The 15651-nt window shown below is 31.8% G+C and overlaps 1 protein-coding gene across 1 annotated transcript in view; it reads left to right on the top strand.

Moving 5' to 3' along the window:
* LOC108915424 (short-chain specific acyl-CoA dehydrogenase, mitochondrial) overlaps positions 1-15651 on the top strand; it is a 41864-nt gene that overhangs the window by 13984 nt on the left and 12229 nt on the right. Inside the window, exons 5-6 of the mRNA XM_018721448.2 lie at positions 6906-7043; positions 9483-9652. Coding sequence (XP_018576964.1) covers positions 6906-7043; positions 9483-9652 — 308 coding nt within the window. The remainder of the gene's footprint in view (positions 1-6905; positions 7044-9482; positions 9653-15651) is intronic.

Genomic DNA, 15651 nt, shown 5'->3' with positions numbered 1-15651 from the left:
GACTATCACACCAGAACCCAATTCCCAAGGAAATAAATATATTTTAATATTAAACAAAAGGTTGAAGAAGATTTCCACATTATATATCTACAGGGTGATATGGAAAAAAGTGCAATGCATAGAGGACCTCAAAATCAATATTTTCCAAAATTACTTTAACACTCCCTATCTTGAAAACAAAAGAAATTTAGACATAAATGTATAGCAACTTTTTATATGTTTTGAGGTCCTCTATCGTGTAGTGCTATGCATTGCACTTTTTTCCATGTCACCTTGTATATATAGAGGGTGTTCCAGAATAATGTGTACAACGGAAGACCACAGATTCGTAGACTCAAAATAGGCAGATTTAGGCTAAGTCACTTATATCCGAAATCGCTTCATTTGGCCGCTAAATGGCCTCAAAGTTTGTGAAAATTTTTTGAATTTTGTAAATAACTCGAATACATATTAATCGAATTAGATTATTTTTGAGGTGTGGACTTTTGCTTTCAATCTACACATTTTGGTGTTATACATAGTGTTTTTAAAACCTGCAACTCCTACAAAATTGATGTATGGTGATAATATTCCTTCATAACTTTTTCCACTTTCGGGCAATAATGGCGACTATTTTCTATTTGATAGGTGATACGATTTGGAAGTTTTTGGGCTTTTTGTAGAATTTTGATTAAACGAACGGTTTGGGTACAAGAAAATATTTTTTAAACATCTACGTTATTGTGCCACCTATTATAATAGTTAAGAAAGTGTTGGTAGGCACTGATTTTGTAGGTTGACTGAAATTTCAGTCTGATCTTTCACTTATTGTACCTGACAATTGTGAAGTGAGTGTTTACGACGATGAGATATACCACATGTTATAGCAATCAAATTTAATGAGTTTCATAGGTGTCCCTAAAAAAGTTTTCTACTAAAGGTAAAAAATTATAACAATTTGTATATAATGTGTAGAAAATTTCTATTATATGTTCATTTGGCCAACAACATATTTTAATGATTTATGTCCTCAAACAATTTTATTATATTGATGGTTGGTAAATTTCGTTTTGTTCCGTTTCAAAAGGTCTCCAAAATGCCATGTTATAATAATATTATTAAATATAATTTATTAAATAATATAAATGATTAATAGAAGGTGCCTATAAAAAATTAAAATTACCTAAATCACACAAAATTCCGCATTGCTTCACTGCACTGCTGGGCAATTTGTTCACCACTTGTCAAACGCTGAGATTTATTGCCCAGTACCCAATACAGTTGTGTTAGACTTCGATTACCCGCACTTGCATTCTTCAACTGAGCGTATACATTTCTACCACCTCCACGTGTAGTTCGACCAGACTTGTATATGGTACGCTTAAATAAATATAGGATCAAGTTTTTTAAAATATTTCACTGGCGAGTTGCTGTGTCAGCGACCGAACCTAGTTCATACCATCAACGATTTTGTTCTTCAATTGATATCGGAAAGACTATATTTCATTTTTCGATACACACACGTACTACAAATTAGAATTATTTACAGCGTGCCTAATTTTATTCAAAAAATTAGAAAAAACAATTAATTACAACGCATTGATGCATTATTATTGACCCTGTTATTCTACCCAATAGACTGAATGACGAATTTTGTTTAGAATTTTTGCAAAACACTATCCAAATTATTGGATGGTATGTCCTGACTCAGAGCTAACATGTGGTTTATGCATGATGGAGCTCCACCACATTTCACAAAGATTCCCTCGTCGATGGATCGGTAGAGGGGATGATGTTCCTGTTAACTGGCCTGTTCGTTCACCAAACTTAACACCTTGTGACTATTATCTTTGGGGTACTTTGAAAACAACAGTATATGTTTCCACATCTAACACTGAAGAAGAGTTGTGGAAGACATATCCAAATTGCCATAAATGTTTTAAGAAATTGCCCTCAAAAACTGCAAAGGATGTCCTTTAACTTTCTTCGCCGAATTAACATTTGTTGTAGAAACAACAGTTTGAACAGTTTTTATAATAAGTTGTACTAAATCTAACTTTGTTACTTTTATCTCCAGGATTTTTTATTGTATTTGATTGTTTTTACTAATTATGTCAATAAAATTAGGCACCCCTGTTTTTCTACAATGAGGGTTAATTCAGCGAATAAAGTTAAAGGGTACCATTTGCAGTTCTTGAGAACAATTTTTTAAAACATTTATGGCAATTTGGATATGCCTCCACAACTCTTCTTCAGTGTTATATGTTGAATTATACACTGTTATTTTCAGATTGCCCCAAAGATAATCGTCACAAGGTGTTAAGTCTGGTGAACGTTCAGGCTAGTTAACAGGAGCATTATCGAGCGCTATTCCTTCTACTGATCCATCGACGAGGGAATCTGGTTCAGATACTATCGGACATTTACAGTGAAATGTGGTGGAGTTTCATCATGCATAACCCACAGGTTAGCTCTGAGTAATAACGGTACACCTTCCAATAACTCGGGTAAAGTGTTTTGCAAAAATTCTAAATAAAATTCCCCATTCCGTCTATTGGGTGGAATAACAGGGCCAATAATAATGCTATCAATTTGATTGTTTTTTCTAATTATCTGAATAAAATTAAGCATATTGTAAATAACTTTAATTCGTCGTATGTGTGTATCCATATCGAAAAATGAAGTAACAGTGGTATATCTCATCGTCATAAACATTCACTAAGAATTGTCAGGCACAATGACTTAAAGATCAGACTGAAATTACAGTCAACCTACAAAATCAGTGCCTACTAGCACTTTGATAAATACAGTCAAACTTCTCCACAGCAGACACTGAAGGGGAAAAAATAATTGTCCGTTATGTAGAGGCGTCCGTTGTCGAGAAGTCTTTAATAAAATTTGATAAAGGTGTATAAAAGTAGGAATAAATTTATTTATTCATAGCTGTATGATATACACATTGTCACAAATATTTTATGTTGCATTTGTATATTATTTCTAATTAAACATTATCTATAATAATTATTATTGAAAAAAATTACATATTACATTACATATTATTAATATTATCTATACTCTAATTACATATTATCTATAATAATTATTATTGAAAAAAATCGGAAATTTTAGTTTGTTTTTTGTTTTGACAGTCATTTTTTACAATTACAGAAATTTTTTGTACCGCTACCATATCGCCTTTACAAATAAAAAACAACTCTAGATTTCTTATTGTTTGGTAGGCTTCACTAATATTATTGACAGTAGAAAACATCTGTTCATCGTCACTCTCAGTGTTGGAGATATGGACAGTTTGATTTTTTTCTCTGTAATCACCAACACAACTAACTAAACTTCGGCGGCATCGATTTCCTCGTAATTTTCAGTTTTCAATACCATTTTCTTTGCAAAATGTTGACAATGGTTAATCATTCTCAGGATCGTCTTCTTCAGGCGATGTCTCAGTTTCTTCTGCATCATCTGTGGTGTTGTTTAAAAAACCGCACCTAAGAAAACTTTTTTTATTGTTGCTGCTTCACCGGATATTGCTTTAAATTTTATATTATGTCATGAGCAAAATTAGTCCAACCATCCATTGGAAGCTTTAAAATTAATGTTTAGCTCTTGAGCAGCTTTTAAAGCTTTTTCTTTTATTATAGGTCCAGATACCGGAATATTCTTACTTCTGACTTTACAAAACCAGTCATACACTACAGAATCGATAGCACTACCATCAGTTTTAAGTTTCTTTTTCTACTGTAGATTTCAATTTTCACTATACAACTTTCTCAGTTCTATTTTTTTTCTTCAAAATGTCACTTGGAAAGTCGCAAGTGTCTTTCCGAATTTAAATTTTTCAGCCAAAACTCGTACACTTATCCTTTTCGGAGTAGTCTATTACAGATATTTTTTCTTCGAGACTTAAAAGCCTTCTCTTAATTGGATACATTTTAATGGCTTGAAGTTTGAACTCAGGAACACAATTGAATACAAAATGCATATACATATAATAATTGTAATGTATTTATAGGGTTTTACCAGCCATAAATTCTTGTAGCAGGTAGAAGGTAGCAGGTAATTTTTAAGCAGCCTAAATCTTACTCTCAATAAATAGTTTATTACCTATTTTATTGTCCGTTGTAAAGAGTGAACATTACAAGCAAAACAATACATAAATTCCAATAAAATTGTCCAGGTCCCATGTTAAGAAGGTCCCTTGATAAGAGGTATTTCATACAGATACCTACCTACATAAGGAATGTTTGGTGACTGAAAAACTGTCCATTTAGTAGAAGTTTCCGTCATCTAGAGGTGTCCGTTAACAGAAGTTTCACTGTATTATAATATGGGTGACAGGATAATGTAGACATTTAAAAAATATTTTTTTTGTACCCAAACCGCTCATTTAATCAAAATTCTGCAAGAAGCCCAAAAAATGTCAAATGGAATTACCTATCAGATAAAAAATAGATGTCATTATTGCCCGAAAAAGGAAAAGTTATGAAGGGATATTATCACCATACATCTATTTTGTAGGAGTTGTAGGTTTTAAAAAACACTCTGTATAACACCAAAATGTGTAGACTGAAAGCAAAAGTCCACACACGAAAAATAATCAAATTTGATTTATTTATAAAATTCAAAAAATTTTCACCCACTTTGAGGCCATATAGAGGCCAAACTAAGCTATTTCGGATATAGGTGAATTAGCCTAGATCTGCCTATTTTGAGTCCACGAATCTGTGGTCTTCCGTTGTACACGTTATTCTGGGACACTCTGTATATCCAGCCTAATCAGCTGTTTCAAGGCCAACGGTACCTTCTCCTCCTTCAGCATTAATTCTGTTGAAAATCTGGTATTATTTGGATCTTTTCCCCTCTTATGGATGCTGCTCTACCCTCAGAATTCGTAAATTCTTCGTTACGGCAATTCTGCCTACCGTATCTCCTTTGTTAGGTCGGATCTTCTCGGGAGTGGTCGGAAATGCTTCCTTGGCTCAAATTACCTTGATCTAGACACCTCACTCGACTTCGGGAAACTTAGGCAATGATCAGCTTTTTGTAGAAAAGTGCAGATTCGGGGTTCAGGAGCTCACAGGAGTCCTCTGGAATATTCGGAATTTCAAAATAAGCGCTAATTTTGTAGATACGTCCACGTCAGTAATTTCGTGCTCAGTTTGTCTCAAAACTTTCGGAAAACATTTTTTCTTTCTTAAAATCAAATCAAATCTAGTCTAGTCCCTGCTCTCGGGTGCCATTAAATATGTGACGAACTTTCTATGTGTGAACCCGGATGTCACATAAAAGTTCGCCATCTGGCTAACAGCAGTGGAGAAAATTGTACACCAGGGTCTTTATTAGAAAAAAAAAAACACTTCTTCTAATAGATATACTCCCATTTATTTGAAAATAAATTAATTCACTACCGACAAGTCGGTGATGGTCGGAACTAACATTTGGTGAAATTACAGTAAATGGAAAACTAAGCCTTTCCTGATTCAGCTTACCATTGACGGCTATTCGGGAAGGACGGGTGAGTGAGGAACTCCAAGAGGGAAAGGGTCCAACCCTCAGAGTTTCAGGAAAAGGGTTCCCAAGAACAGGCGGGAAATTTGCCGACGCTCTATTTCTGGGTGGAAGCGGTGACGGTAGTTCCAAGAACAGACGGGAAATTGGCCGACGCTCTGTTCCCAGACGGAAGAATGAGGAGAATTAAATCAAAATCAAAAATTAAATATTTCAGATTCGTATTCAAGGGAACATGTACTATTACCTGTAAAAAACTGACCCCCACTTAAAGTTACACCCTGAACTTTCCCATTATTTATGTTCAATTTTCCTGTTAATAAACATGAAAATTAATTAACTTTTTTCTCCCCTTTTTTTTTAGAAAATACTCAAAACATTTTTCCCAAACTCACAAAAACATTTTTTTCTAAACCTTGTTTTCTATCTCATCAGCATGAAGTATTTTAGAAAAAAAAACTGTATTGTTTACCTTCATTATTTCCTTGAGTTCTGTCGAAATTTGTGAATTCATTTCTGTTACACCCTGTATATTTATTTGAGATTACAAGAAAATTGATCTTTTTAGCTTTTACATTTTTTTATAGATCTAGGTTAAAAAGTTAAGATGTACATACACACGTAATAAGGGCCATAAAAAAATAATTATGTACATATTTTTGATAATTAATTTTGTAGAGTTTCTTACTTATACTCGATGGCCAAAATTATAGATAGTTATTCATCGCTAGCTCTTGGACTAGTAGGGGGGATGAAGCGTGCCGGGAACGAAAATCCATTGGCGTGTCTGCGTAAAAGGCAACAAGATATATAAAATATTGAAAAAACATAATAAAACATGACATCTAATATTTTTTACGGTTTGCTATAACCGGCACTTTGATCAATTTTAATTATTACAGCATTTTAAAACGTCCCAGTTGTGTTTTTTTAATTTATAAATTTATTATAGCCATGGAATTAGACCCCTCGTCTACGCTTATGCTACGACGTTTCTCAGGTCGGGCAAATCAAGTCCGTTTACACCCACTAAAAAAGCATTTTCCTATTCCCTACCAAGTGCAAAAGACAGAAATAAAATATAGATCGACGATCAGTGTAACTCAGTCTATACACGATTATAGATTCTACCGATGTGCATGGCGAGCGGCACAAAGATAAATAATATTGAACTGTATAGAAATCATTTTATATTTTATACGCATTATGGTAATAGTGTTTTTATATTATGTATTAGTCACTCTTTATAATTTCGGCCGCCGAGTATAGATCCAGTTCATATGATTAAAACTGTAGTAATTAGATAGCAGTTGCTTTAGCAGCTATATACTTGACATTATACATTATAATTGTAGTAAATTAATAATTTTCAGCCTGATTCTCAAAGACATCTTTGGTTTTAGGTATTACAGGATTTTTAGTACCTCTTCCAAGTCCAGGACTTTCACTTGGTAAAAAAGAAGACAAAATGGGAATTAGAAGTTCCTCAACGTGCAACTTAATTCTGGAAGATGTCAGAATACCTAAAGAAAATGTATTAGGTAGGTAAATTTAAACTTATGTTTAGTAATATGTATCTGACCGATTTTTTTGATTAGTTAAAATCAAATAAATTCACCTTACTGAATAGAATCATTTCTGAATGGCGTTGCATAAAAATTGTAATGATAATAATAATGATGATGATCATGATGTTGATGATTATACTGTTGATAATGATGATAACAATAATAATGGGAATGCCCACACTATTTCGTTGGGAGGGAAGGACAAATTGCAAGTAGTCCCCGCGAAATAAAAACTGGTTCACCCATGGGACCATGGAGACATGAAATAATAACCTCAGAAAAAATCGCTGCCGCAGGAACCTATTTCCAAAAATAAAATCTTTATTAGATTTGACATAATTGGTGATGAAAGTTGTCTTTTTTAGATTAATAAGCTTAATAACAGGCGAAACAAATCAAGAGCAAAAGAAATAATAATAAAAAGCACACCAACAGTTATAAGTAAAATAAAATATATTATAAGACTATATAAATATCCGCTATTAGTAGGCAATATAGAAGGAGGACATTTTGAGTTTCTCACACCACAGATGAGCAACAACAATCAACAGTTGAATCTCCTAAAAACCAAAAGCCATCCTGAAGTGTTCTCAGAGCAATCGGCAACACTAAGGCAAGGCTTTCTGACAACGCATGTTATGGACGAAACAATTGAATTGTGATCCGTTGTTATTTTAAAGTTTAATCTCCACAGGATACAAATGAGATCTACATCAACAATACTTAAAAGTATAGCCAGAATTATGTGAGAGAGTGTGCTTATTTATGTGAAAGAGTGTGCATGCAATTTGGATAGTATGTCATGATTTACCCGATCAAAGCTGTATTAACTTTATTAACAAAATTAGCTAAATTAATTTCTATTGATCTACAACGGAAAAAACCATGTTGTTGAGGCATAATCAGATTTTGTGTAAAATTATATATCTCGACGCTTTAATACGAAAACATGCTATTTCAGATTTCGGTTGGAAAACATGCTATCTCAAATTTCAGTTGGAAAACATGCTATCTCAAATTAAGCTTGGAAAACATGCTAACTCAGATCTTTAAGTAAAAACATGCTATCTCAGTGTGACTAGAAATTTAAGTTGGCACATTGATTGATTGAAACCGTGCATTTATAATAAACTTATATAATCTATTTTTTAAAAAGTAAGGAATGTTTATGTTCAGGTACACTGTTTATTTTATTTTTTTTATTCAACATTTTTCAATTAATTTTGTTAAGTTACTGTTATAAACGACAAAATTGTTAATTAAAAAAATAGAATAATATGCAGTATGTTGCAACACGTACATTACTCGATGCTTTTTGAAATAAAAAATTATAAAAAAAATAGTGTAGTACCTTAATATATAAAAATGTTTATTATTACTAAAAATTATTCGATTTTTTTCATACAAGTTTGCTTTGATATCAAAATTAATAGCGTACTCTTATCTGATCGAATAATTTTTAGTAATATCAAACATTTTTATATATTGACGTATACACTATTTTTTTTATAATTTGTTATTTCAAAAAACGTTGAGTAATGTATGTGTTGCAGCATACTGCATATTATTCTATTTTTTTAATTAACAATTTTGTCGTTTATAACAGTAACTTAATAAAATTAATTGAAAAATATTGAATAAAAAAAAATAAAACAAAGAGTGTACCTGGACATAAACATTCCTTACTTTTTTAAAAATATATTACATAAGTTTATTATAAATGCACGGTTTCAATCATTCAATGTGCCAACTTAAATTTCTAGTCACACTGAGATAGCATGTTTTTACTTAAAGATCTGAGTTAGCATGTTTTCCAAGCTTAATTTGAGATAGCATGTTTTCCAACTGAAATTTGAGATAGCATGTTTTCCAACCGAAATCTGAGATAGCATGTTTTCGTACTAAAGCGTCGATCTTTTCATAAATGACAAATTCAAAAAAGTTTTGCTACACAATTTAAAATAGTTGTATAAAATACCTAATATAATAAAGTCTTCATAAATGATTGCAAGCCACGTGACTGCCAAGCGTAGGCAACCAACTTTGCACGGCTGATACAGTCGACTAAAAATCCCTAAATCTTAGCGTCACCAACATTAATGATTCGTTTACCATGAACAATGACAGACCACGTTACTTCTACGCTTGAAATAATGCGATTGCTGATTGGTTGAATAAAATCTCATGAAATATTACACCAATCACCAGCCAGTGATACAGGATGTTGTGTTTTAATATAATCTTGAGCGTATTGTTTTAATAATTTTTCATTTTACTAAAATTTAATTGCCAACGTGAAGGAAACAAAATTACTGGTCACATGGCTTGCAATAATTTATGTAGGCCTTGTATAACAAATTTATTTAGCACTACTAAATTCATAATTATATAACTAATAAGAATTATACATAGGCACTATTGGTGGTGGGTTTAAAATGGCGATGGAGCAATTGGACAAAGCCAGAGTGGGAATAGCATCTCAAGCATTGGGTATAGCACAGGCTGCATTGGAAATTGCCGTGGAGTATGCTTCTCAACGAAAAGCTTTTGGACAACCAATCAATCAGTTACAAGCTGTGAAGGTAAATGTTTACTTATAATAAAAATGTTTCTAATTTTAATAGCGAATGGAGAAAGAAAAGATTTTGTAATCAATTTTCATAAAAAAATGTATTGAAGGCCACTTTAGTATCATAATAGGACTTTATTTAGCACTTTGCTATTTGTATACACTGCCTCACTTAAAACCTACTAAATAACATCAAAAATTTGTTTTACACACTACATACATATTTGAATACACACTTAAAGACTATATTTACATATAAGAATTTCTTAACATATTTTTAAAACGTGTTATATTTCGAGCATTTTTCACATTCTGACTTAAACTGTTATATTTACTAATACCCTTAAAAAAAATGGAATTTTGTCCAGCTGCTGTATGCACTTTTTGCAAGATAAACTTGTGATTCCCTCTTGTACTATAATTGTGGATATTATCAAAAGTTTCCAATATTTTTTTCAAGTATTGTGGTTCGTTCCCCAATGCAATTTTATGAATGAAAACTAATACATTAAACTCCAAAAACTTGTCTATATACATCCACTTCAAAATACCCAACATATCCTCAACTCTTGTATATCTGTTGCATCCTAAAATTACCCTCATAGCCCAATTATTTAATTTCTGTAGTCGTGCAATAGCACCCCTATTACTTAAGTATAGTACAGTACTACAGTAACAAAAGTGAGGTAATATTATGGCATTGAATACTAATTTTCTAGTATTTATTGTTAAATACCAACTAACCCTTTTAAGAATTCCTATTTTCTTAGCAATTTTCTTACAAATATAATTTATGTTGTTATTAAATTTTAACCTGTCGTCTATTATAACACCAAGATACTTAATTTCATCTACTACTTCTACTACCTCCCCATTTAGTTCAAATTTTAACTGATTACTACAGAATATGTCTTTATATGACTTTTTACCTAGTATCATACCTTTTGTTTTTGAAACATTTAATTTTAACTTATTAACTATTAAAAAACTGGATGTTTTTTACATTGTTAAGTATCCCATTCATTTTTACCACTAGGTCGTCTACACATGTGTCTGATACATAGATGATTGTGTCATCGGCAAATAAGTGATATTTAACTTTCCCCAATACCAGCGATATATCATTTAAGTATAAAACAAATAACAGGGGTCCAAGGATACTTCCTTGCGGTACTCCAACATCAATATTTAATTCATTTGATACAAACTGATCATATACTACTTTCTGCCTCCTATTATACAAATAATCTTGTAACCATTTCAAAACTGTACCATTAAAACCCAGTAACTTTAATTTATTAATTAATTTAACTCTATCTATGGTCTCGATTGCCCTTTTTAGATCCAAAAAGATAATAGCAGTAACTTTACCTGCATCAAGGGCCACCTTCCAATCATTAATTACACATTGTAACACACTTTCACAACTATGATTTCCTCTGAAACCAGATTGGTACTCGCATATCAGTTGGTTTTCCAAAACATAATTTAATATTTGTATATACACAGTTTTTTCCAAAATTTTTTCAAAAGCAGGTAACATGTTAATGGGCCTAAACTCTTCAGCTTTAATTGTTTTTACAACTTTTCTAATCAATGCAATAGAAGATACCTTTAACAAATCTGGAACCCGACCAGTTAACATTGAGCAATTTACTATATTCAGCAATGGATCACTTAATATGTCAAAAAAATCTTTATATATATACATTGCTACTTCATCCGGACTACTTTTGTTAGCAAGAGAAAAAACTACTTCTTTTAATTCATTCTTGTTTAATATTTTAAATTCAGAGAAATTGGTTGTCCTACTTTTTATTGAAAAAATTGTATCATTACTAGGTATAGTTTGAACGATATCGTTGATACTATTTACAAAAAACTCATTAAATTTTTGAACTATATCACTTAAATTATTTACCAGTAGGCCATTGAAGTCAATAATGTCAATATCATCTCTTGATTTTTGTCGTGTTATATGTTTCAAAGATTTCCACATTTGTTTTGCATCATGACAGGAATCAATTTTTTGTTCATAATATCTACATTTTTCTACTCTAATTGTACTAAATACTTGATTTCTGTTTTGTTTATAAGTCTCCCAGTCATTCTCTGCCCTTGATATTTTATACTGTTTATACGATTTATCCCTTTTCTTTATGGCATCTAAAACCTTATTATTAAACCACCCATTATATTTACCATGGAGCACAACATCTCTTTTCGGTGTTAATTTATCTATGATTGTTTTTATTCCACACAAAAAACCCTCATATTTGTCGTCTATTACGTTATTATTATAATTAAAATTACTCAAAAAATTCACAACATCTGTGTGAAACTGATCAAAATTTTCTAGTCCGCTCCTAATTGATATTTTCCTGCCAATTTGATAAGCTCGAATATTGATTCCAATACAGCTATGGTTACATATACTAGGTTCATTTAATACTGTCACCTCAATATTTTTATCATTACAAAATACCAAATCAATAATAGATGCTCCACCCTCATGAAAATGTGTATCTGAAGTTACTAATTGATTTAATCCATAATCCTGAGAAAGAGTTTTTAGTTTAACTGAATACGTTGAATTTACTCTCCAATTAATATTAAAATCACCTATCAATAAGAAGCTGTGATCTATATTCACAAAATTATTTTCCAACCAATCTTCAATAAAATCCAAAAATACACTATGCGATTGATTTGGTGAATGATACACGCCAGCAACCGAGATTAATTCACTTTTTATATTGAGTTTTATCACCAAGAACCAGACATTCATATTAATTACATGAGTGAAAGAAACAGTATATCTAATATCTGATCTAATATAAAAAATCACACCACCAGTGTGTCTACTTTCTGAATTTACCCTTTCAAGTTTATATCCTCCTATATTAATTTCACAATCATCTATGTCCTCAGTAACATGTGTTTCAGTTAAACATATTGCCACAGGATTTTTAATCTGCGTAAAATATTTTATTTCATCAAAATGTCTCATTAGGCTTTGCGTATTTAATAAGAATATATCATTACTTAATTGCTATTGACTTACTTTGGTATTTCTTTTTTCAATCATTTGTTTTCTTTGCAATACAGGACAGGACTTATCATATATAAAATGATTACAATCTAAATTTAATTCTGGATCATTAGCATTAGCATGCAAACAATTTCTGCATACATCATTAGAATTACAATTTTCAGTTTTATGTGAACCTGTACAAGATAAACATTTCTCAACAGCATTACAATTTTTGGCCAAGTGATTGAAACCACCACATCTAAAGCAACGCATTACCCTCACATACTCAAAAACTGGACAAAAACACCATCCTATACTTATTTTGTTCTTTTCCATAATTCTATTAAATGTTATTGGATCACATTCTATAACTGCCATATATGATGTCTTCATTTTTTTTACAACCTTAACTTCCAACTCCATCTTTTCATGAATTAGAAAAGCATTTTGCTTCAGTATCATTTGCTTAAGCTCATCCTTCACATATGGATCTTCCATACCAATGATTTTAATACTAGGATTTTTGCGACTTGGTATTTTTATATTATAGTCAGACAACTTCTGCTCTGCCTCCTTTTTCAGCTTTCCCACTTCCTCTTCCGATCTGCATTCTATAACTATTCCACCATCTTTTAATCTCCTAACATTCTTAATTCCAACCTCTAAATCAGCTGGATTAATACACTTTTGCACTGTTTCCTTTGTTTGCATACTTTCTTCTTGATTTTTTGGTTTAATCACTATAACATCTTGAGCAGCTACTTTAGAATATGTTTTCTTTTCAATTTTCATATCATTTTTGTTCTCTGTCTTCGACTCAATACAATTTTTTACTTTCTGTATCTCTAACGAAACAAATTCTTTCATTTTATTTGAAAAGTTTTCTGTTATTTTATTCATTTCCTCCAACATTTTTTCTTGTATTTTTGTAATATAATCCACCCTTTGAATATTGCATTTCTCACAAACATATTTTAATACTCTCTTTCCAGCTAGTTGCATAACTCTAACTTCAGTACTACTAATACCTGAACATGTTTGACAAAACACTGATAGACAATAATCACACTTAATTTTCTTTGACAGTTCATCAGTTGCTAAATCCCTTTTACACCCAGTGCAACTCATATCTTCTTGTATAAATGGGCTAGACCAGCCCTGTCTATGTTTAAACTGTGCCAAGTCTGCTATCTTTGTATAAAGAAATATTCAGTTTTTCAGGATTATTACACTTTTTGTACTTCTTCTCCCACTATATTCACTAACTGTTGGCATATATCTTGCTATATAACTCCATTATTAACATCACCAATAAACCAACAATTTTACACCATATAGTACAACTCCAGATCTATCTGATGATATAACTTTTATAATTATAATCTTCTATTTTCCACCAATTTTTAACTTTAAAGTAGCATCAATAGTAAAACACACCACATATCAACGAGTGCTCTAAAATAACTCATGGCGAATATGTTTTTCTAGTAACTAGTTTGAATTACAGAATACACATTTTTTGTTAAATAGGTAAATGGTAGCTAAATTTTTAGTGCTTAGCTTAATATTTAGTGAAATCAGGATAAAAACTATTGACCTATTGTGTATTGTTAGTGGTGCTGCAAATTTTGCATAATTAAGTCACACTGTCAGTTTGCTGTCATTCATTAATTATACATAATGCATATTTTTTTCAATCAAAAGTCATATTAGACAGCACAATAAAATGTGCATCCTTTTCTTGTGAAGAACTTAAAAAATGTTTTATTGGGTTATTATCCCATTTGCTGTAGTCTCAACATGACTCAGCTTTCACTGTCGGAGTCTTCACCATGAGTTGTTGAGTTATAGTTGTTGGTTCCACCAATGAAGTATAATATTTTAAGAAAGTACACGGCTAGGAGCATCCCACAGTATGACTTATCCATCTTGCTTCTTTTTCAACCTTTTGTAACTTGGAATCTTATGTAGCAGAGAAGAGAACATGATCTTTATTGGATGCCTGTAACTTGGTTTCCACTCTGAATGGCACTTTTTTAGCATTAGACACTCAGCTGGGTCCCTCTGGGCCACATCAACAACAGGGACACAAGGCAATTGTTGCTCGAACCTCGCACGACATTTGTTCTAAAATAAAAGTAAAGGTTTAAATGTATTCAGCCTCATATAAACGTTACGAGTGCGAGACAGGCGCGGAACATGTCTGCGTATTCCATCGACGGTAATAAGTCGACAAGTATCTTTTAATTTTTCTCGTGCTCGATTTCAATGTTGTTGGTGGATCGTTATTTTTTGTCCCTTCTATATTTTTCCTCTTTTTCTATAGATACAGAGACATGAACGCTCAGAGCAAACTGGCTTGAGAATCATATGCATATTTGTCTCATTATGGGATGTGAAATGTAAGAATGACGTACAACTAGTGGCGGCCCGTGGGTTTGAATACAGGGGGGGCGCATTTTGAAAAGAGGATGTATATCATAAGAGCTGCTTAGTGCCGCAGGCGAAAAATTTTAAGGAATTTGAAGGTCATTGTGTTTTGCAAGTACCCCAAAATGAATACTGTCAGTGAGTACAGTAGCTACTTAGATACAATGCGAGACATAAAATTCCAACGTGTGGGGGCTGAAGTGGATAATCGATCAACCAACCTAGTTAGGATATAATTATGTAGATTACTGTAATAGTTTATTCTGTATAGTTTTTGAAGTTCCTTTAAAAACATGGGCATCACTAAGATGTTTATCTAAAACGGGATCAATTTTTGCACTATAGTCTATCAGTTCTAAAAATACCCCTTTGTTTACCGAGTCACTTTTTTTATTATGTCCACGAAGAGAAAGGTTACATGTACCACATAGTTTTAAAATATTTAAAATTTTTGAAAGAAGCAATCGATTTTTCTTAACTGTTTCGTTATGACTATTTACTATTTATTTGTTCTGCATAAGCACTATTTAAACAAGAAGCAATATTTA

Source organism: Anoplophora glabripennis, unplaced genomic scaffold (assembly GCF_000390285.2).
Source record: "Anoplophora glabripennis isolate ALB-LARVAE unplaced genomic scaffold, Agla_2.0 scaffold1574, whole genome shotgun sequence".
Taxonomy (NCBI): Eukaryota; Metazoa; Arthropoda; class Insecta; order Coleoptera; family Cerambycidae; genus Anoplophora; species Anoplophora glabripennis.
This window is presented reverse-complemented; position numbering and strand designations above follow the sequence as displayed.